At 45.1% G+C, this 22885-nt stretch overlaps 1 protein-coding gene across 5 annotated transcripts in view; it reads right to left on the bottom strand.

Moving 5' to 3' along the window:
• The window catches only part of gsap (gamma-secretase activating protein), a 91842-nt gene that overhangs the window by 55708 nt on the left and 13249 nt on the right, over window positions 1–22885 (bottom strand). For 4 of the 5 annotated variants that reach the window (XM_086010416.1, XM_086010414.1, XM_086010415.1 and 1 more), the window contains 5 exons: window positions 17858–17927; window positions 13251–13300; window positions 12530–12634; window positions 10498–10557; window positions 6027–6070 (listed from right to left, as the gene is read on the bottom strand). In XM_086010416.1, the coding sequence (XP_085866542.1) occupies window positions 6027–6070; window positions 10498–10557; window positions 12530–12634; window positions 13251–13300; window positions 17858–17927 (329 nt within the window). Of the gene's footprint in view, window positions 1–6026; window positions 6071–10497; window positions 10558–12529; window positions 12635–13250; window positions 13301–17799; window positions 17928–22885 lie in introns of those variants that run through there. The other variant, XM_086010419.1, reaches the window with a different exon arrangement.

Here is a 22885-nt window from a genome sequence, read left to right as displayed (position 1 = left end):
AGAGATTAAAGGACAGAAGGGATGATGGTGCAAGGCATAAGGAGATGGTAAGGGGACAAGTAAAAAAAACAAAAGATGAGTCTAGATGAGGTGTAAATGGCAATGACAGAATCATCAACACCTGCCATGTCAAGAAAAATAGGGGCCGAGGTTATGGTCTGAAATTGTTGAACTCAATGTTGAGTCCAGAAGGCTGTAAAGTGCCTGATCGAAAGATGAGGTGCTGTTCCTCGAGCTTACGTTGAGCTTCATTGGAACAGTGTAAGAGGCCGAGATCAGAGAGGCCAGAGTGGGAGTGGAGTGGAGAATTAAAGTGACAGGCGACCGGAAGCTCGGGGTCACACTTACGGACTGAACGGAGGTGTTCCGCAAAGCGGTCGCCCAATCTGCATTTGGTCTCTCCAATGTAGAGGAGACCGCATCGTGAACAGCAAATACAGTATATTAAATTGCAAGAAATAAAAGTAAATCACTTTCACCTGGAAGGGGTGTTTGGGGCCCTGGACAGTGGGAAGGCAGGAGGTAAAAGGGCAGGTGTTGCATCTCCTGCGTTTGCACGGAAGGTGCCGTGGGAAAGGGTGTTGGGGGTGATTGAGGAGTGGACCAGGGTGTCACGGGGGGAGTGGTCCCTTCAGAATGCTGAAAGGGGCAGGGAAGATGTATTTGGTGGTGGGATCACGCTGGAGGTGGCGGAGGATATGTTGAATGTGGAGGCTGGTGGGGTGAAAGGGGAGGACAAGGGGAACCCTATCATGGTTCTGGGAGGGGAAGGGGTGAGAGCAGATGTGTGGGAAATAGAATGGACACAGTCGAGGGCCATGTCAACCATGGTAGAGGGGAATCCTCAGTTAAGGAAAAAGGAAGACATATCGGAAGCACTAATATGGAAGGTGGCATCGTCAGAGCAGATGCGACGGAGACACTGAGAGAATGGAATAGATTCCTTACAGGAAGCAGGGTGGGAGGAAGTGTAATCCAGGTGGCTGTGGGAGCTAGTGAGCTTATAGTGAATGTTTGTCAATAGCCAATCCCCAGAAATAGAGACAGAGAAGTCGAGGGAGGGAAGGGAAGACTCAGAGATGGACCATGTGAAGGCGAGGGAAGGGTGGAAATTGGAAGCAAAAAGTGAATGAAATTTTCTAGTTCAGGGAGAGAGCAGGAAACAGCACCGATAGTCATGAAAAGGAGGTGAGAGAGGGGCCCAAGTAGGACTGGAACAAAGAATGTTCCAGATATCCCACGAAAAGGCAGGCATAGCTAGGGCCCATGCGGGTTCCCATAGCAACACCTTTTATTTGGAGGAAGTGAGTGGAGACAAAGGAGAAGTTGTTCAATGTTCAATAGAGAACAAGTTCAGCCAGGCGGAGGAGGGTGGTGGTGGATGGGGACTGGTTGGGCCTCTGTTCAAGGAAGAAGCGGAGCATCCTCAGGCCATCCTGGTGGGGGATGGAGGTGTAGAGGGATTGGACATCCATAGTGAAAAGACAACATTTGGGACCAGGAAACTTTAAACTGTTAAAGTGGCAGAGAGCGTCAGAAGAGTCGCGGATGTAGATGGGAAGAGACTGGAAAAGGGGAGAAGAAAATAGAGTCGAGATAGAAAGAAATCAGTTCCGTGGAGAAAGAACAGGCTGAAACGATGGGTCTACTAGGGCTGTCCGGTTTGTGGATCCTTCCAGGTGAAACAGCAATTTACTTGTTTTTTTGCAATTTAGTATACGGTATTTGCTGCTCACGATGCGGTCTCCTCTACACTGGGGAGACCAAACACAGATTGGGTGACCGCTTTGCGGAGCACCTCTGTTCAGTCCGTAAGCGTGACCCCGAGCTTCCGGTCGCCTGTCACTAATTCTCCGCTCCACTCCCACTCTGTCCTCGGCCTCTTGCACTGCTCCAACGAAGCTCAATGTAAGCTCGAGGAACAACAGCTCATCTTTCGATTAGGCACTTTACAGCCTTTGGGACTCAACATTGAGTTCAACAATTTCAGACCATAACCTCAGCCCCTAATACTTTTTCCACATGGCAGCTGTTGATGATTCTGCCATTGCCATTTACACTTCATCTAGACTCCTCTTCTGTTTCTTTACTTGTTCTATTACCATCTCCTTTTGCCTTGCAGCATCATCCCTTTTGTCTTTTAAGCTCTCCTGCCTTCCATCCTATCACAGACCTTCCCTTTTGTTCTTTCCTCCCCTCCCCTCCCCGCTTTCCCTGCCCCTGCTTAAAAATCTGTTATATCTCTAACTTTTTCCAGTTCTGATGAAGGGTCATCGAACCGAAACGTTAACTCTGTTTCTCTCTCCACAGATGCTGCCTGACCTGCTGAGCATTTCCAGCATTTTTGTTTTTATTTCAGATTTCCAGCATCTGCAGTATTTTGCTTTTGTACATTTATAACCAAGATCGCTGGTATTATAATTGGAAGAATGCACATCGGTAGCAATTGTGCCAGGTTTGTGCCAGAGCCCATTAACAAGAACATAGGACAACTGTTACAGATTTTGTTCTTTAACAATTAATTCACTGAGAAAAAACAAAATATAACAAATATAGCCTACTGAAGCATGCTGCTGAAAGAGTTCAAAGAAAATGTTAAAAGTACCTGTTGTAGGTATGATCTTCCTTATTCTTTAAAACATGTTTAACCCCCACATACAAACAAGATACATCACCCCACTAGGAAAATTACCTATGGGCCATGTCTAAGAATGTTACACCCTGAATAGTCAGTAATTAGGTGATGCCAAGCTTGACTTTTAAAAGTCTGTAAGAAGAAAAGAACAAAAGGTAAGGAGTTTTGAAGTCCTGAGAATAAGTCAAGAATTAGAAACAGTGCAATGATTCTTGATTTTAACATAGCGGTGGCAGGGGGGGGGGGCAGGGAGAGACTATAGCAGGACAAATCCAATATGGCCAATTACCGCCCCATCAGCCTATTCTCAAGGTGTAGTCAACAGTCCTATTAAGCAGCACTTACTCACCAATAACCTGCTCACCGATGCTCAGTTTGGATTCTACCAGGACCACTCAGCTCCAGACCTCATTACAGCCTTGGTCCAAACATGGACAAAAGAGCTGAATTCCAGAGGTGAGGGAAGAGTGACTGCCCTTGACATCAAGACAGCATTTGACCGAGTGTGGCATCAAGGAGCCCTAATGAAATTGAAGTCAATGGGAATCAAGGGGAAAACACTCCACTGGCTGGAGTCATACCTAGCACAAAGGAAGATGGTTGTGGTTGTTAGAGGACAATCATCTCAGCCCCAAGACATCACTGCAGGAGTTCCTCAGGGCAGTGTCCTAGGCCCAACCATCTTCAGCTGCTTTATCAATGAACTTCCCTCCATCAGAAGGTCAGGAGTGGGGATGTTCGCTACGATTGCACACAGTTCAGTTCCATTCGTAATTCCTCAGATAATGAAGCAGTCCATTCCCGCATGCAACAAGACCTGGGCAACATTCAGGCTTGGGCTGATAAGTGACAAGTAACATTCGCACCATACAAGTGCCAGGCAATGACCATCTCCAAAAAGGAAGAATCTAACCACTGCCCCTTGACATTTAATGGGATTACCATTGTCAAATCCCCCATCAACATCCTGGGGGAGGGTCACCATTGACCAGAAGCTTAACTGGACCAGCCACATTAATACTGTGGCGACAAGAGCAGGTCAGAGGCTAGGTATTCTGTGGCGAGTGATTCACCTCCTGACTCCCCAAAGCCTTTCCACCATCTACAAGGCACAAGTCAGGAGTGTGATGGAATACTCTCCACTTGCCTGGATGAGTGCAGCTCCAACAACACTCAAGAAGCTCGACACCATCCAGGACAAAGCAATCTGCTTGATTGGCACCCCATCCACCACCTTAAACATTCACTCCCTCCACCAACGGCGTACAGTGGCTGCAGTGTGTACCATCTACAAGATGCACTGCAGCAACTCACCGAGGCTTCTTTGACAGCACCTCCTAAACCCGCGACCTCTGCCACCTAGAACAAGGGCAGCAGGTGCATGGAAACACCACCACCTCCAAGTCACACACCATCCTGAGTTGTGAAATATAATCGCTGTTCCTTCATCGTCGCTGGGTCAACATCCTGGAACTCCCTACCCAACTGCACTGAGGGAGTACTTTCACCACACGGACTGCAGCAGTTCAAGAAGGCAGCTCACCACCACCTTTTCAAGGGCAACTAGAGATGGGCAATAAATGCTGGCTTTGCCAGCAGCAAAAATCCCAAGAATGAAGACATTTTTTTTTGAATATTTAAAAATATAGGACAGCACATTTACATCTTGAGGAACAAGACAGAAAAGTTCAGAAGAGCACTGACCATAACTATATGGACAAAATAGACAACTATGATTGCCCGTCATTTATTTTAGCCCTCATCTACTGACATACAAAACAAAATGTGGGTTTACAACCAGCAAGCTCTCTAATCTTTAGTGCCAAGATAAGAGCTTGTGAAGTAATTGTTTTGAGTGAAATTAATCGAAGCTTAAAAGACCACCTAGACTCATAGGGTTGAGATATCAATTTAATTAGAAATAACAACAGAAAACGCTGGAAAAACTCAGCAGGCCAGGGCAACATCCGTGGAGAGAGAAACAGAGTTAACGTTTCAGGTCGAAACCCAGCTTCAGAACGGAGAAAAAAAAGCAGGAAATGAAACAGATTAAAAGGCCAGTTTGGGGTCTGGGAAATAGGGGAGGGGAATGAAAGAACAAAAGGGAAGGTCTGTGGGGGTGAAGAGACATTAAGAGATATTCAAGGCGAGACGAGATGGTAATAGGACAGGTAAAGAGACAAAGGATGGCTCTAGATGAAGTGTGAAATGCACTGGCAGAATGAGAGACAGCTGCCATGTGGGAGAGAAAAAAGGGGAAAAGGCACAAACCAAAGGTGTGGATAATAAAAAATATATAATATAATAGGGGCCGAGATTACGACCTGAAATTGTTGAACCCGATATCCAGTCCAGAAAGCTGTAAAGTGCCTAATCAGAAGATGAGGTGCTGTTCCTCGAGCTTACGCTGAGCTTCCGTGGAACAGTGCAAGAGGCCACGGACAGTGAGGTCTGAGTGGGAATGGAGCGGTGAATTGAAATGACAGGCGACCGGAAGCTCGGGGTCCCCCCTTACGGACTGAACGGAGGTGTTCCGCAAAGCGGTCACCCAATTAGAATAAAATTCAAATCCCAAATAAGAGCAATTAGAGAAACAAAACATGCTTTGCAGGCACGTTTTGTAAGACTCCACACCTTGGAGTGCTCTGCTCCCAACTGCTGGCCCCCAGAGGTTGACAATAGCCAGAAGCTAGAGAAGGTTGACTCTCAGGGAACTTGGGGAGTTGCTGATTTAGTATTCCATCTAGACATAGGTCACTGGCACAGAACATTTTAACAGGTTGGAGATGTGGCACATGATGGACAAACTGCTTTCAAATGGCATAATAAGCCTTCATAGAGAATTTCTTAGGTTGCAAGCGAGGGGAACCTGTCCATTAGAGTCAGAATCCTGATGTGCCTCAAAGACTAGAAGATTCAAGATCCAGGTCTTCATTGTGATGTCTCACTAACCAAGGATGATTTTCATCAGGCAATTCGATATGACCAATATGGTTATCGTGGGCTCAGAAACAAGACAGCACCAGCCACTTGAATTGTGTGTGATCTTGTCTCGAGTAGCTGATGCATCTCTCTCCAAATATTTTCTGTCTCTAATATGAAGGGGAGTAAAGGAAATGCATAAAAGGAACCTCCCCTCCCCTGTATGTAGAGGTTAAACAAATGAGAAATAATTATAATTGATAAAAACAAACATTAGTGGCCGGTTTTAAAAAATCTCATCCGATAACTTTACAGGGTATAAACTACATGTAAAATTATATGTACTAAATTTTTATAAGTAAATTCATATAGCCCAAGATCATGCTTGTATTCTCAGTATTGGTGGGAATATTTGGATAAAAATGGTAACTACAGGTTATATGTAAAGCAAATAGTAATCACAGCCTACCGTAATCTTGTAACTGTTAAAGAGAATCCAAGAGGAAATGAAAGCTACCATGGAAGAAAGAAAGAAATGTCATTATAACCAGTTTCATAAAGATAATTTATCACTAACTGGATGTGCAGCAGATAACAACTACAAAGAAAAAAATGGGAAGAACTTCCATCGTTAAATACTCAATGACGTTCATTTATTCAGTTATAAAGCAACATAAACAAATCTTCCAAAAGCGAAACATAGGCACATTGCTTAATGCAGCTTCGTGACAGGCCACTTCTACAGAACTAAAGAAGAACTCTCAAGATTAGTGTAACTTCCTTAAAAATCAGTTCCTGAAAATAAACACCAAGTAATTTCTCTTGCCTCTGCTTTTCTCCCTCCCACCCCCAAGTCCATTTCCGAAATATTTCTGATTAAATAGAAGTAATTTTCAGAAGTATTGACCCCTCCTGTACAGGGCCTTGGTGAGATCACACCTGGAGTACTGTGCACAGTTTTGGTCTCCTTATCTAAGGAATGATATACTTGCTGTGGAGGCGGTGCAACGAAGGTTCACTAGATTGATTCCTGGGATGGGAGGGCTGTCCTATGAGGAGAGATTGTGTAGAATGGGCCTATACTCTCTGGAGTTTAGAAGAATGAGAGGTGATCTCATTGAAACATACAAGATTCTGAAGGGGATTGACAGGGTAGATGCTGAGAGGTTGTTTCCCCTGGCTGGAGTGTCTAGAACTAGGGGGCATAGTCTCAGGATAAGGGGTAGGTTATTTAAGACTGAGATGAAGAGGAATTTCTTCACTCAGAGGGTTGTGAATCTTGGGAATTCTCTGCCCCAGAGGGCTGTGGATGCTGAGTCTTTGAGTATATTCAAGGCAGGGATAGACTGATTTTTGGACTCTAGGGGAATCAAGGGATATGGAGATTGGGCGAGAAAGTGGAGATGAGGTCGATGATCAGCCACGATCTTATTGAATGACGGAGCAGGCTCGAGGGGCCGTATGGCCTACTCCTGCTCTTATTTCTTATGTTCCACTGTGAGGGACTAAAATTAACAGGAGTACAGATACAATGGCTATGAGGTTATTGACCAGTCTGCATTTGGGGAACCAAGATACAGTACGATTTCCACACTAGAAACACCAGCTGTTTGTTTCATTCTACATCCTTTACATTTCTTCACTCACTTTCAGAACTCATTAAGGAGCTCTCAGTTCTTCTTACATAATGAACATCTCCTTCTGATCTGTTCCCATGGCTTAGTCAGAAGATAAATACAGATGAGGGAGGCCATCACACAAAACAAACAATGCCCTTCACAATGTTATCGAACTGTATCCTAAACAAATTTAAAAGTACCCAGGTAGCGATCATTCTGAATAAGTTCTTCCTGGCATCAGTCTTAAATTGCCCTTTCAGTGGTTTTAGTTTTTGCTTGTTCTGGTGACCTACCGAGTGCAAAACAACGCTCTCTCTATATCACACATCTTGTATATTCCTATAAGAAGATTCCCTTTCAGTCACTTCTTTCAAAGGTTGAAGAGCCAGTTTCATATACTTCAATCCTTTGATGCCTGGGACCTATCTAGTCATGCAGATTGGCACTTCACACACACCCTCCTGATTAAAATTAACAAGTCAGGTGAATGGCGAAAATGTTGAATGACACCTTCCTACTCTTACAGCTATTAAAATCAAGTCCACATACACCTTACAGCAAATATTCACTCCAGGCAATTAAACGCGGTGGTGTTTAAATTCTCAATTTTCTGTTGCAAGATAAGTTGTGCCCCAAAGAACTAACAAAGTATTTTTAGAAATAACAACAGAAAATGCTGGAAAAACTCAGCAGGCCAGGGCAGCATCCTTGGAGAGAGAAACAGAGTTAACGTTTCAGGTCGAAGACCCTTCGTCAGAACTGGAAAAAAGCAGGAAGAGGGATAGATTTTAAAGCAAGTGGGGGCTGCGAAAAGGGGGAGGGGATGAAAGAACAAAAGGGAAGGTCAATGATAGGATAGAAAGCAGGAGAGGTTAAGAGACATTAAGAGATATTCAAGGAACAAAGGATGGCTCTAGATGAAGTGTGAATGGCCCTGACAGGATGAAGGACAGCTGCCATGTGGGAGGGAAGAAAAAGCCCAGACGAAAGTGTGGATTAAAAAATAAATAAATAAATAAAAAGGGAAAAGAAAAAAAAAATATATAGGGGCTGAGGTTATGATCTGAAATTGTTGAACTCTATGTTGAGTCCAGAGGGCTGTACCTCGGGAGCCTACTGTCAACAAGGGCAGACGTCGACGACGAAGTCCAACACCGCCTTCAGTGTGCCAGTGCAGCCTTCGGTCGCCTGAGGAAGAGTGTGTTTGAAGACCAGGACCTCAAACCCAGCACTAAGCTCATGGTCTACAGGGCAGCAGTGATACCTGCCCTGCTGTATGCCTCAGAGACATGGACCATGTACAGCAGGCACCTCAAAGCACTGGAGAGGTACCACCAACGCTGCCTCCGCAAGATCCTGCAAATCCATTGGCAGGATAGGCGCACCAACGTCAGTGTTCTTGCTCAGGCCAACATCCCCAGCATCGAAGCTCTGACCACGCTCGATCAGCTCCAATGGACGGGTCACATTGTCCGCATGCCCGATACGAGACTCTCAAAACAAGCGCTCTATTCGGAGCTCCGGTACGGCAAGAGAGCCCCAGGTGGGCAGAGGAAACGCTTCAAGGACACCCTCAAAGCCTCCTTGAAAAAGTGCAACATCCCCACCGACACCTGGGAATCCCTGGCCCAAGACTGCACAAAGTGGAGGAGAAGCATCCGGGAAGGCGCCGAACACCTCGAGTCTCTTCGCCGGGAGCAAGCAGAAGCCAAGCACAGGCAGCGCAAGGAGCGCACATCAACCCAAGCACCCCACCCACCCGCCCCCTCAACCACCGTCTGCCCCACCTGTGACAGAGACTGTAGGTCCCGCACTGGACTCATCAGTCACCTGCGAACTCATTTTTAATGTGGAAGCAAGTCATCCTCGGTTCCGAGGGACTGCCTAAGAAGAAGTAGTAGTAGAGTGCCTAATCGAAAGATGAGGTGCTGTTCCCCGAGCTTACGCTGAGCTTCAGTGGAACAGTGCAAGAGGTCGAGGACGGTGAGGTCGGAGTGGGAATGGAGCGGTGAATTAAAAAGTGACAGGTCACCGGGAGCTCGGGGTCCCCCTTACGGACTGAACGGAGGTGTTCCGCAAAGCGGTCACCCAATCTGCATTTGGTCTCCCCAATGTAGAGGAGACCACATCGTGAGCAGCGAATACAGTATATTAAATTGCAGGAAGTACAAGTAAATCGCTGTTTCACCTGGAAGGGGTGTTTGGGGCCCTGGACATTGGAAAGGGGGGAGGTATAAGGGCGTGTGTTGCATCTCCTGCGCTTGCACGGGAAGGTGCCGGGCAAAGGGGAAGGGGTGCTGGGGGTGGTAGAGGAGTGGGCTAGGGTGTCGCGGAGGGAGCGGTCCCTACGGATGCTAAAAGGGGAGGTGAGGGGGAAGATGTGTTTGGTGGTGGGATCACGCTGAAGGTGGCAGAGGATGATCCGTTGAATGTGGAGGCTGATGGGGTGAAAGGTGAGGACAAGGGGAACTCTATCGTGGTTCCGGGAGGGAGGGGCAGGGGTGAGGGTAGAAGTGCGAGAGATAGAACGGACATGGTCGAGGGCCGTGTCAACCACAGTAGAGGGGAATCCTCGGTTGAGGAAAAAGGAAGACATGTCGGAAGCACTGATATGGAAGGTGACATCGTCAGAGCAGATGCGGCGGAGACGGAGAAACTGGGAGAATGGAATAGAGTCCTTACAGGAGGCGGGGTGGAAGTGTAGTCCAGGTAGCTGTGGGAGTCAGTGGGCTTGTAGTGAATGCTTGTCAATAACCTATCCCCAGAGTTGGAGACGGAGAAGTCGAGGAAGGGAAGAGTTGGAGATGGACCATGTGAAGGTGAGGGAAGGGTGGAAATTGGAAGCAAAGTGAATGAAATTATCTCGTTCAGGGTGAGAGCAGGAGACGGCACCGATACAGTCATCAATGTACCGGAAAAAAGAGGTGAGGGAGGGGACCCAAGTAGGATTGGAACGGAGTGTTCCACATATCCCGCGAAAAGGATATGTTTCGCAGAAACCCACGAATTTCAGATTTCCAGCATCCGCAGTATTTTGCTATTGTAAAAGTATTTTTAGAACACAGTATATGGTTTATTCTGGTAGCGAGCTGCTCGTGAGCATGGATTGCACCCAGAGGCGTGTCTGATGGGTCCTTACCTATACAGAAATAAGACTGTTATGTCTTAACATTGCTGTAAAATAATTTTACAGACTTACTTACACCACATATATTTTAGTGGAAAAAAAACACAAAATGAATTAGCCATTTACAATAGTGGGCAGTTCAAAAATGCTAGAAAGGGCATAGATGGCAGATATAAAGTACACAACTGACTTACCAACATTTCATAGTTCCTGTCGGGGTAAAACTGGATGCACATCAGAACTGCATTGCTTTCCTAATTAAAATAAACAAGTCATTATCGTCAAGGATGTCTCTGGGTTGTGGAAAATAAAACATGCTACTGGAGTCTAATTTTACATGCAAACCATGAAACACTTGCTATACATAGCAAAAGGACATTTTCATAACTACAGCTGTAGATCGACTGGCCTCAGTACTTTAACATTAATACAATAATGCAAACTGTTGCAGTGTACATTTTATCCAATTTACTAGATGTAGTGAAGCCATTCAACTGCAAAACTACCTAATGCTCTACAAGTGCCTTTCTGTCATGAAGCTGTTAAATAGTCCATTTAAACTTCTCTAGTAAAAAATGCCATACCTGTACAATATTACCTCGGTTACAGGTTCAAACACAAGCAAAGAATATACAAAATCACACTATTGGGTTGGTCATATTTTGTTACCAGCAGAGAAATTCATGGCTCATTTATATTATGAAATCCCCGAGCAGTTTTCGTTGAGCCATACAAGTCAGGTGGTCCCATTGGCAACACAAGTGCTATAATTAGCCTCATGTACCCATTGAAACAGCTGGATTTCTCTCGCTATTGTTATCCAGTGACGTATGTTGGAAAGTGTACATGGACAGAATAACCTGCTAATGTTCAATGTCTGTGCACATGCACAAACAGCCACGAACATGAAAGGCTGCTGGTACCAATGGAATTGTGCACCAGCACATTAAATGGAAGGGAAGGGGAAAATATTTTTTTCTTCCCTTTGAATCTAGGGGCGCGATCTTGCCAGCCCTGGGGAGGCTGGTATGCCAGGAAAATGGCAGAAACTGGGGGTGGGTGCCCATCCCGCCCCCGTGCCATCTTGCCAGGAGGCAGGTAGCCAACCCGCGCCGGGTCCCGTCTCCTAGAGGCGGGAAGGGGATTACAGCCACTTAACTGCCTGTTAATAGGTAGTTACCAGACAGGTAAGAGGATTATCCCCATTTTTCCAACAGAGGCGCGGGCTTTCCGACGTCGGGAAACCCCGCCAGGGTCACCGAGGCGAGCAGTGGGTCTGCAGGGGTCAGAGGGGTGCAAAAGTGCGCTGTGAAGGTAAGTGATGGGTGCAAGTGTGGAGAGGTAAGTGTGTGAGGTGAGTGAAAAGTGATAGAAAATGTTTACTTACCTTTGTTTCTTCCTGCAGGCTTCAACAGTTGGGGATGCGGAGAGTCTCACATCTCACCGGCAGAGATGACAGATGGCTGTTGCATTCTCAGATGCAACAACCATCTAATTTCTGCTCACAAAAGAGGTTTGATGAGTCTTGAATACAAGAACTCATCAAACAACAGAGAATGTCAGTGTTTGACAGCTTCACAGAGCTGTCAAACGATGACAATTCATCTGTCAAACATTTTTGACAGATGAAACGTCATACGCTGACGTTCTCTGTAACCGGCTTTCCCTTAATTGGGCGGGCTTAACGAGGTCAATCAAGGGAAAATAGCGTGGGTTGGCCAGAAGTCGATGGAGGCGGGACTAAAACCCGACAAGCAGCAGTCCCGCCTCCAACGCGCCCCCATTGGCAAAAATCGCCCCCTAGGTGTCAGCACCCTCACCTCAGAGTCAGAAGGTTGTGGGATTCGAGCCCTACTCCAGAGACTAGAGCACATAAGATAGGCTGACACTCCAGTGCAGCCCTAAGGGAGTGCTGCACTGCTGGAGGTGCTGTTTTTTGGATAAGACATTAAACCTAGGCCCAATCTGCCTTCGCAGGGGGATGTAAAAGGATCCCATGACACTTTTGGAAGAAGAGCAGAGTTCATCACGGTGTCCTGGTCATTAATTATCCCTCAAATAACACGGTCAAAAACAGATTATCTGCTCATTTCGCTCACTGCTGCTTGTGGGACCCTGGGTCAAATTGCAACAATTAGTTACATTCTATCCCTTCATTTAATCAAATATTTTATTTTTTTATTCCAACAAAACATAGACACTTGGGTCAAATCATTTTTATTTTACCTTTTCAACAATACAGAACAGCCTCTGTCCCTGTGTATCCCACTGTGCCCACAAAAAATCTTCAGCCATAATATCTTTGGGAAGTCGATCAGGATTCTGAACAATCTAAAATAAATTTAAAACAAATGCATGTTGCCAGAAAACAGATTTAACTGCATCAATATGGCAGATGATTTAACTATATCAAAATTATTCACACTCTGATGCGTTTTATTCCCTGGGAAAGGTTTCTTTTTGCTCAGAAGCTATCATTGGCTGGTGCAGGAGGGAGGATATTCACAGAATTACAAGTCTCACAACTGTCTAGCAATTTTTTTTTTTAAATTGATAAATTATAGCTATATGTTGCAATACCATGATCATAGCAATGAACTTGAACTAGGATGTGAAGTTGCAAAGTACTTTTTGATCGTGGTCAGCTCAGCCCCTGATAAAAGCCTGCAGAATAGTTTCTAAATCCAAACAGATCTCAAGGGGTGTAGTTCACTTTGATCTTTCCACACAAGTATATTATAATGTGTGAAGACAGGTAACATCTGAAGCAGGCTATAAAACTGTAGGCAGATACAATTCCCAAGCAGCATTTTCCAAGAAGCTAAATACCAGACTCCACAATTAAATAACGGCTGGCTTTGCCCAACTTTCTTCCTGAAGCATGTTTCCGCTCCACTGCGCAGTATCCTTGCAACCTCATACTACAGTTCCAAAACATCTCGCTTACCACTCGGTAACCTTCTTCAACAGCCACTCTTATGTGAATATGCTCAATGCCTAAACAAGAAAAAAAAATTTAAATCAATTTTAGGGTGCTCAGTTTTTGACGGACATGCAAAATTGAGTTTAAAAAGACAACAAAATGGAGCTTGGACAGGATTCGATATTTAAGCGTGAAAGTGTTCAAGGGCAACAAAATTAAAAATGCAGGTACATGAATGGGGACACTGTAGTTACGGTGATGTTACATAAAACACTCACTACTCTCCCTTGGCGTTATGGTAAGTCAAAAGATAACATGTTTCTTTAATTACAGGGGCACTATACTATATAATGCATAATGTATCATTCTATTAAGGTCGAGCAGCGTTTAACTGGCTACAAAGCAAGCATATTAGGAGGTGAATCGGAGACCACTCCGGCTGGTGATGGAAGAGGCTTCAAGGCGATTTAGACAAGTTGAGTGAGTGGGCAAATACATGGCAGATGCAGTATAACGTGGATAAATGTGAAGTTATCCACTTCAGTAGGAAAAACAGAAAGGCAGAGTATTATTTAAATGGTGATAGATTGGGAAATGTTGATGTACAAAGGGACCTGGGTGTCCCGGTACACCAGTCACTGAAAGCAAACATGCAGGTGCAGCAAGCAGTTAGGAAGGCAAATGGTATGTTGGCCTTCATTGCAAGAGGATTTGAGTACAGGAGCAAGGATGTCTTACTACAGTTATACAGGGCCTTGGTGAGACCACACCTGGAGTACTGTGTGCAGTTTTGGTCTCCTTACCGAAGAAAGGATATACTTGCCATAGAGGGAATGCAGCGGAGGTTCACCAGACTGATTCCTGGGATGGCAGGACTGTCGTATGAGGAGAGATTGGGTCGACTAGGCCTGTATTCACTAGAGTTTAGAAAAATGAGAGGGGATCTCATTGAAACATATAAAATTCTGACAGGGCTAGACAGACTGGATGCAGGGAGGATGTTTCCCCTGGCTGGGGGGTCTAGAATGAGGGGTCAGAGTCTCAGGATATGGGGTAGGACATTTAGGACTGAGATGAGCAGAAATTTCTTCACTCAGAGGGTGGTAACCTGTGGAATTCTCTACCACAGAAGGCTGTGGAGGCCAAGTCACTGAATATATTTAAGGAGATAGATAGATTTCTAGACACAAAAGGCATCAAGGGGTATGGGGAGAGAGCAGGAATATGGTATTGAGATAGAGGATCAGCCATGATCATATTGAATGTTGGAGCAGGCTCGAAGGGCCGAATGGCCTACTCCTGCTCCTATTTTTCTATGTTTCTAGATTGGCAGCTGCTCGTAGATGCCCAGCTCCAGGTCAAGCTGCAAATGACTGACTTTCTTTCTCTGTATCTTTTTAAAGATAACTGTTCATCATTAGGTTCCCCATCTTTTCAGTTGCGATTTATTACTGTTTTAGGAATGCAATATTTGAACCAATCAGGTGCAGACTTTGAAAATAGCACTTTAAAAGTGTGTCAAACATGCTAGAGGTACAACTTTTGTGGTATAGAAAAATGACACACCAGCATACAAACCAAAACAGAAATAATAACAAAAATAACAACAGAAAATGCTGGAAACACTCAGCAGGTCAGGCAACATCCGTGGAGAGAGAAAAACAGAGTTAATGTTTCAGGTCGATGACCCTTCGTCAGAACTGGAAAATGTTTAGAAATGAAAGAGATCTTTAAGCAGGTGCAGAGGCAGGGAAAGGGAGAGGGGAGGCAAGAACAGAAGGGATGGTCTGTGATAGGGTGGAAGTGGAAGGCAGGAGAGATTAAAAGACAAAAAGGATGATGGCGCAAGGCAAAAGGAGATGGTAATGGGACAAGTTAAGAAACAAAAGTTGGCTCTAGATGTGGTGTAAAAATGGCAATGACAGAATCATCATCAGCTGCCATGTGAGAGAATTAATTTTTTAATTTTTTTTTAATAAAAGGGGCCGAGGTCATGGTCTGCAATTGTTGAATAAAGCTAGGTGGGACAGTAAGCTGTGAGGAGAACAGAGTCTGCAAAGGGATATAGATAGACTGAGTGAGTATAATGTAGGGAAATGTGAGGTTAGTCACTTTGGTAGGAAGAATAGAAAAACAGAATATTTTTTTAAATGGTGAGAAACTTTCAAGTGTTGGTGTTCAGAGAGATTTGGGTGTCCTCGTGCAAGAAACACAGAAAGCTAGCATGCAGGTACAGCAAGCAATAAGGGAGGCAAATGGCATGTTGGCCTTTATTGCAAGGGGGTTGGAGTATAAGAGTAAGGAAGTCTTGCTACAATTGTACAGGGCCTTGGTGAGACCACACCTGGAGTACTGCGCACAGTTTTGGTCTCCTTATCTAAGGAAGGATATACTTGTCTTGGAGGCGGTGCAACGAAGGTTCACCAGATTGATTCCTGGGATGAGAGGGCTGTCCTATGATGAGAGATTGTGTAGAATGGGCCTATACTCTCTGGAGTTTAGAAGAATGAGAGGTGATCTCATTGAAACATACAAGATTCTGAAGGGGATTGACAGGGTAGATGCTGAGAGGTTGTTTCCCCTGGCTGGAGTGTCTAGAACTAGGGGGCATAGTTTCAGGATAAGGGGTAGGCCATTTAAGACTGAGTTGAGGAGGAATTTCTTCACTCAGGGTTGTGAATCTTTGGAATTCTCTGCCTCAGAGGGCTGTGCATGCTGAGTCTTTGAGTATATTCAACGCTGAGATCGATAGATTTTTGGACTCTAGGGGAATCAAGGGATATGGAGATCGGGCGGGAAAGCGGAGTTGAGGTCGATGATCAGCCATGATCTTATTAAATGGCGGAGCAGGCTCAAGGGCCACATGGCCTACTCCTGCTCTTATTTCTTATGTTCTTAACTCGATGTTGCGTTCAGAAGGCTGTAATGTGCCTAATCGAAAGATGAGGTGCTGTTCCTCGAGCTTACGTTGAGCTTCATTGGAACAGTGCAAGAGTCCGAGGATGGACAGATCAGAGTTGGAGTGGAGCGGAGAATTAGAGCGACAGGCGACCGGAAGCTCAGGGTCACGCTTACGGACTGAACGGAGGTGTTCCGCAAAGCGGTCACCCGATCTGTGTTTGGTCTCCACAATGTAGAGGAGACCGCATTGTGAGCAGCAAATACAGTATACTAGATTGCAAGTACAAGTAAATCGCTGTTTCACCTGGAAGGAGTGTTTGGGGCCCTGGACAGTGGGAAGGGAGGAGGTAAAAGGGCAGGTGTTGCATCTCCTGCGCTTGCACGGGAAGGTGCTGGGCGAAGGGGAAGGGGTGTTGGGGGTGATAGAGGAGTGGACCAGGATGTCACAAAGAAATAATGACATTTGGAGAAGAAATACAATAGGATTGGGAGACAATTGTGTTACATTGCACAACTGGAGGAACACAGGTGCCTAAATTATCCCCATGTTTTCAATCAAATGTGCCTTCTATTATTGTACACTTTTCTATGCACACTATTAGGAACATTCTCAGCAAATTCAAATTATCAATTGTAGCTGAGCAAAGCTTCAACTTCAAAGTCATTAGTAAATGATCCTAATAAAATGAAAAGCATATATCTACTGATCAATTTACATACCAAATGCAATAAATTTATTCAAAAATAATGGGACCAATATTTGTCTCTCATAAACAAACAGAATAAATCTTGCGCTAAAATTGGCTTTTCTTGCCCTCAGAAGTCCCCCATGTCACACAGGATATTCCAAATCCACGCCAGTCTATAAACACCCATTAAAATAAATGAGTGTTCCAGAGTGACTAATTTGCCTCCCCACCCCACCCCTCTCATTAGGAAAGGCACTTGGGCCTTAATTTTCAGCCTTCTCACAACTGAGATCAGTAACTCTATGGGGTTAATTTTACTATAACCGCGGCAGTTTTCAGGGTGTCCAAATAACCCACTCTGGAGAGGCGAGTCTGTAATTATAATATTCAAATGATGCTCAGTTTGTGATATTTTCACAGCAGTTTGAATTCAACGCCTGCTCCATGGATTTCCCAGGACTCAGGAAACCCAGCAGCTAAAGGGAGGCAGGAACAGTGGGATCCAGCAGGTAAGTGTTTTTATATCACTGCTTGTGGACCAGGAGGAGCAAGAGTGTTTCCCCCCACCCCCTCTGCTGCGATTGGCTGACTTGGCCACACCCCCCCCCCCGCAAACCAACAATCTCGCCCAGGTCCCTCTCACCAACCGCGTAATGTTTCTCGGTCACCCCTCCCTCCCAACTTCCAGTCTAACCCCCCTCACCAACATGCGGCAATCTTGCCCAGTTGCCGGAGACTGACCCAATTGCGGCCTTCTACTGCTGGCTTTCCCGCCTGGTAGTTGACCAGCCTGTTGATATGGCCGGCTGCTGGGTGGGAAACAGAGTAAAAGAAATGATGACAAGGTCCTGCCGTTAAATTCAGCAGGATCTCCGCGGTCCCAGCATTTCTGGGTATCCCCCCCGCAAACACGCTCCCGTGCTTCCCTCCCCGTAAATATCGGGGCCCGTGTGCGGAGAAAATTGCACAAAACTACATCGTACCACTCGGTGATACGAGCACACCTTGGTGCATTCGACTCAGCGTGGTCCCACAACTTACATCGGTCCTCTGAAACTACCAGCAAGTGGCTTTCAGGAAATGGCCTCGTATCTGAAGCAGGATAGAGGAACTGCAAAAATAAAAAATTTTTAAAAGAGACATTGTGAAACTTACAAGCATGAATATCTTTTTTTAAAACTAGTACAGTTTGATATACAAGTTAGTGGCAGTGGCAGGCAAACATTGCCTCAGATGTGCAAATGTACAGCTCTCCAAATAACATATTAAACAGAACAAAATAAGGTCCATCTTTTCAACAACAAATGGAGAGCCATCGAATTCTTCACGTGAGCATAAACAGCGAGTCTTCCCAGGTTATTTTTCTACATTACAACACAGTGACTACGCTTCAAAAGTACTTCACTGGCTGTAAAGCACTTTGGGACGACTAGTGGTCGTAAAAGACGCTATAGAAATGCAAGTCTTTCTTTTCATTTTTTTAAAATTTGACCAAGTTCTACAATTGAGAAACAAACTTCTTCTAAAACTTTATTATAGGTGCTCCAACATAGATTTGCGACTAATCAAATGCTTTATTACATCTCAAACCTCTCAAAGTGGTTCACATACTCCGAATTACTTTGAAGCGTAGTAATTGCTGTTAGGTATGTAAAGTTATACAAATACCATCATTCCTCATTTATGCGTAGTTAGCTGAGGCTTTTCCCAAGATACAAGAGCTGTATCTAGCTTTCTATTCAAATCACACACAAAAGCAATACATGGGATCAACCAGAAAAGGGCCAACTAAAATAAAGAAAAAATCTCCAAAATTCCTTTTTGGTGAAGGTAATTAGGGAATGAAACATCTTTGCACTCTTGACGCCCACTGTCAACACCAAACACTGCAGTCAGTGACAGCAGAGTAAAACCGATTCTACACTGCCCCAAAAATTCCAGTCTTTGAAGAGCATCCTTTACTTCAGTAGGGCAATTTCAAATTCCCCACACCAGCCATCCTTTCACGAAGGGGGATTTTGGTTAAATTATGAACAGTTTGCTCCCCCACTCACCTTGTGTATCACCCATTGTAGTATGAAGTCATCCAGACTAGAATTTTTTGCTCCCAATTCCTCCCGAGTTTGTTTATCTCAGCCAGGACAACATTTTGGGTACAACAATTGGCCTCAGTGACCCTGGGCTAGTGGGAGGAGAGGAAAAAGGGGGGGGGGGGGGCGGAGAAATGAGTGAGGGTTCCTATTGCTGACTACTACTATCCAGTGACGTCTGTTAGAGTGTGCATGTGTGTGGGCCTCAGGCAAGGGCTGATTAGGTTTATTCAGTATCCAAGATCACACAAAAGTAAGCTTGGGGAAAGTATCAAAGGACTGCTGGTGCCCATGGAACCATAGCATGGCATGACTCAGTGCTTTCAGCTGGAAAAATAAAAAGCAGTTTTCATGTTCTGTTCAGTAAAGGAGGAGCAGCTTATACGTTTACGTCTCTGTACCGAAGGTCCATTCTCAGCTCCCAATCCCACTGACCAACAAAACTCTAGCCACCAGCATAAAGACCCTGATACCAGGAAAAACAGAGTGTGTAAATCCCCAGACCAATCGCTCGCATCCCCTTTCATGCAAGCTGGATCAGCAAGTACAGCCTCAGCTAATCTGCCAGTTTCTGGAATAATTCTTGGCAGTGTCAGCAGGAGCACTCATTAAAGTACTAACTCGGTCAGCAGACCTGATTATTGTAGCTGTGACCCAGAACAGGAGTCTCACATAGAAAGAGGTGAGCACTAATGCTGAAATTCACTCAAATGGAATATATATATGCAAATTCTCCTTCACTGGAATAACAGGGATCCCACTCCTGAACAGTGGAAGCAGCATACCGCACACCCAGAGGAAACAGGAAAACAATAAACTTGCCAGCAAATGCAACAGCTTCCCCTAGAGGGGGCAATGAGCCCCAACACAAGTTCAGAGTGCCCCCCCCCCCCCCCCGCCACGGGCCGCTTCAACATACTTGACCTCAACAACAGCATCCTTCCGCTGCAACGAGCCATTAACATTCTTAGCTGCCCAACACCCATGCCAGGACCCGCAGCCCAATGCCACCCATAGGTGCCCAGGCCCTACAACCCTCAAGCGTGCCAAGCCCCAAAGCAAAGATATAACAAGCACGACACAGCTCTCCACTACACAAAAGGATGTTTCAGACAAAATTGGACATTCAAAGCCTGTGAATTCAACCGCTTCCTGGTTCGACAAGTCACACAAGTAACTGTGCCCTTTTTTTCCCCCCACAAACTTAACTTAAATCAGGTGCAATTCTGGTGTAAATGGCAGAATTTCTGGATCAGCAGCTTTTGCCCTCATTACCTTGTCATGTATGCACCACCTAGGAGGCAGGCACATATTTTGGCAGCAGGCAGTTCTACTGGAATTTAGCGGGTCTGTTAAGATGTGAAACCCTGGCATATCTGACTAACACCCAAAATTCCAGGCCCCTATGCCAGAATTACACCAGTTTTGTACCAAAAGTGACAGAATTTTGGGCCCTGTATCTGTAGATATATCTCTACCCATCTCAACATCGATCGCAATCTGGCACACTTACCAACCAGATGCCACAGCAAAACCCTGTGCATGTATATTGGCACCACAAGGCATGATTCAACTTTAAATCCTAATAGTTTTATCTCAACAGGTCAGATGAAGAACATTGGGGTAAGGCTATAATGTGTGTATATAGAGACTGTACCATAGTTAAACAATGAGCAAGACTAAACCTACAATGAGTAATCTAACATTCTTCTTTGCTCGGCCATCTCCAGATACAAATAAGAGTACATTAAAACAGTCTGACAAAACTTAAGATGGACCCCTGGTAAGTTTTTTTTTTTTTTAAATCGCTTATGGGATCTGGGCGTCGCTGGCAAGGCCAGCATTTATTGCCCATCCCTAATTGCCCTTGAGAAGGTGGTGGTGAGCCGCCTTCTTGAACTGCTGCAGTCCGTGTGGTGAAGGTATTCCCACAGTGCTGTTAGGTAGGGAGTTCCAGGATTTTGACCCAGCGACGATGAAGGAACAGCGATATACTTCCAAGTCAGGATGGTGTGTGACTTGGAGGGGAACTTGGAGGTGGTGGTATTCCCATGCGCCTGCTGCCCTTGTCCTTCTAGGTGGAAGAGGTCGCGGGTTTGGGAGGTGCTGCCGAAGAAGCCTTGGCGACTTGCTGCAGTGCATCTTGTAGATGGTACTCACTGCAGCCACATTACACCGGTGGTGGAGGAAGTGAATATTTAAGGTAGTGGATGGGGTGCCAATCAAGCAGGCTGCTTTGTCCTGGATGGTATTGAGCTTCTTGAGTGTTGTTGGAGCTGCACTCATCCAGGCAAGTGGAGAGTATTCCATCACACTCCTTACTTGTGCCTTGTAGGTGGTGGAAAGGCTTTGGGGAGTCAGGAGGTGAGACACTTGCCACAGAATACCCAGCCTCTGACCTGCTCTTGTAGCCACAGTATTTATGTGGCTGGTCCAGTTAAGTTTCTGGTCAACCCCCAGGATGTTGGTGGTGGGGGATTCGATGATGGTAATGCCACTGAATGTCAAGGGGCCGTGGTTAGACTCTCGCTTGTTGGAGTTGGAGTTACAATAACTCAAAGCTAAACATCAAAATGAAGCCTGAAATAAACACAGAAATTGCTGGAATCACTCAGGTCAGGCAGCATCTGTGGAATGAAGCCATCTTCTCTCTCAATTTAAAGAAAAACTTGTGCTTTATCCTAAAAAAAAATTATTTCCCATTCACTTTTGCAAAGTAAAAGATGATGCAGAATCCTCCATGATGTTGAATATGCCTGGCCGTTGTGACCCAGACAGAAATCTGCCTTTTGTCTGAAATAGCTATCACCTTAGCTGGTCAGATCCTGCTCGGGAGGAACACTGCCTCTGCATCTTGTGATTAATGCCAGCAGTGGCACTAAAACAGTTGGCACTTATAAAGACAAGGATAGCCATCACCATAACTATAACCAGAGCCTGCTGCTGAAACAGAGGCCCCACCCACTGTGCAAAGTGGAGACCCAATAATAAGTTACGGAATTTATGTGGAAACCTTGAATTCCTGAACTAGGTCAGCCTCCACAGTAAAAAGTCTTGAGCCCTTGTAGCCAAAGTATACATGCTAACTGCAGCAGTAATCTAGGTTTGCACAATTCCATTCAACCCAGCTTGGGTTAGCAAGCATTAGGGCTGTACTGGCATCAATCTGGGCCTCAGTGGTCAGAATGGAAATGAAATTCACCCATTGCATACAGTGTATTCCCCACCGTGACTCACATGGAAGACAGTAATTATGGGATGAGACCTAAACATTCTCGTTGGAGAGGCTTCCTGGACATAGGTTTAACAGGCTAAGCAGCCAGAAACAAACCGAGAACGATGCAATAACTTGCATCTGATAGAACCACTTACCCAACAGAGAAGGGATTCATATTTTATTCAAACCCACATAAAACAGAAATTCTACAAAACTGACCATCTCTTCTGAATCAAGCACACCTAGCATGAGTGGCGATCTGCCGAATAAGGCCTATAACCAGCTATCTCTGACCATGTTCTAGTCACCCTGCAACTCAATCACAAAAAAAACTATTCCAAAGCTGGACCTAAGCCACAATCTCCTCTGTGACCCAGAGTCCATGTCCTTCCTGCAGGTGAAGCTCACCCACTATATACTGGAGAATGGTTAAACCCACACCTCCCCAAAGCTAACTTTGTGAAACACAGAGACCATGTTCAGTGTTCACATTATTGTCTTCTCCTCTACCAAAAAGGAGAACATCACAAACCCATAAAGATAGGAGATCTATACTGCCATGAAAGTCACCACTAAGACAAAAATGAGACCCGACATAAACCAAAGGAGTTCCTAGATACACTGACCACAAGTGGATTCTGAACCTGGCACTAGTCAAGAAGCCAAGCTAACTCTTCAACAAGGCCAGATTATGTCCTTCCAATACTGGTAGAAAAATACCAGCTAATCTAACATGACATATTCTGCCACATCAAATTAAAC

Source organism: Somniosus microcephalus, chromosome 17 (genome assembly GCF_052327205.1).
Source record: "Somniosus microcephalus isolate GS21.2 chromosome 17, FLI_Smic_1.0, whole genome shotgun sequence".
Taxonomy (NCBI): domain Eukaryota; kingdom Metazoa; phylum Chordata; class Chondrichthyes; order Squaliformes; family Somniosidae; genus Somniosus; species Somniosus microcephalus.
Note: the sequence above shows the minus strand (reverse complement) of the source record. Positions and strands in the feature narration are given on the sequence as shown.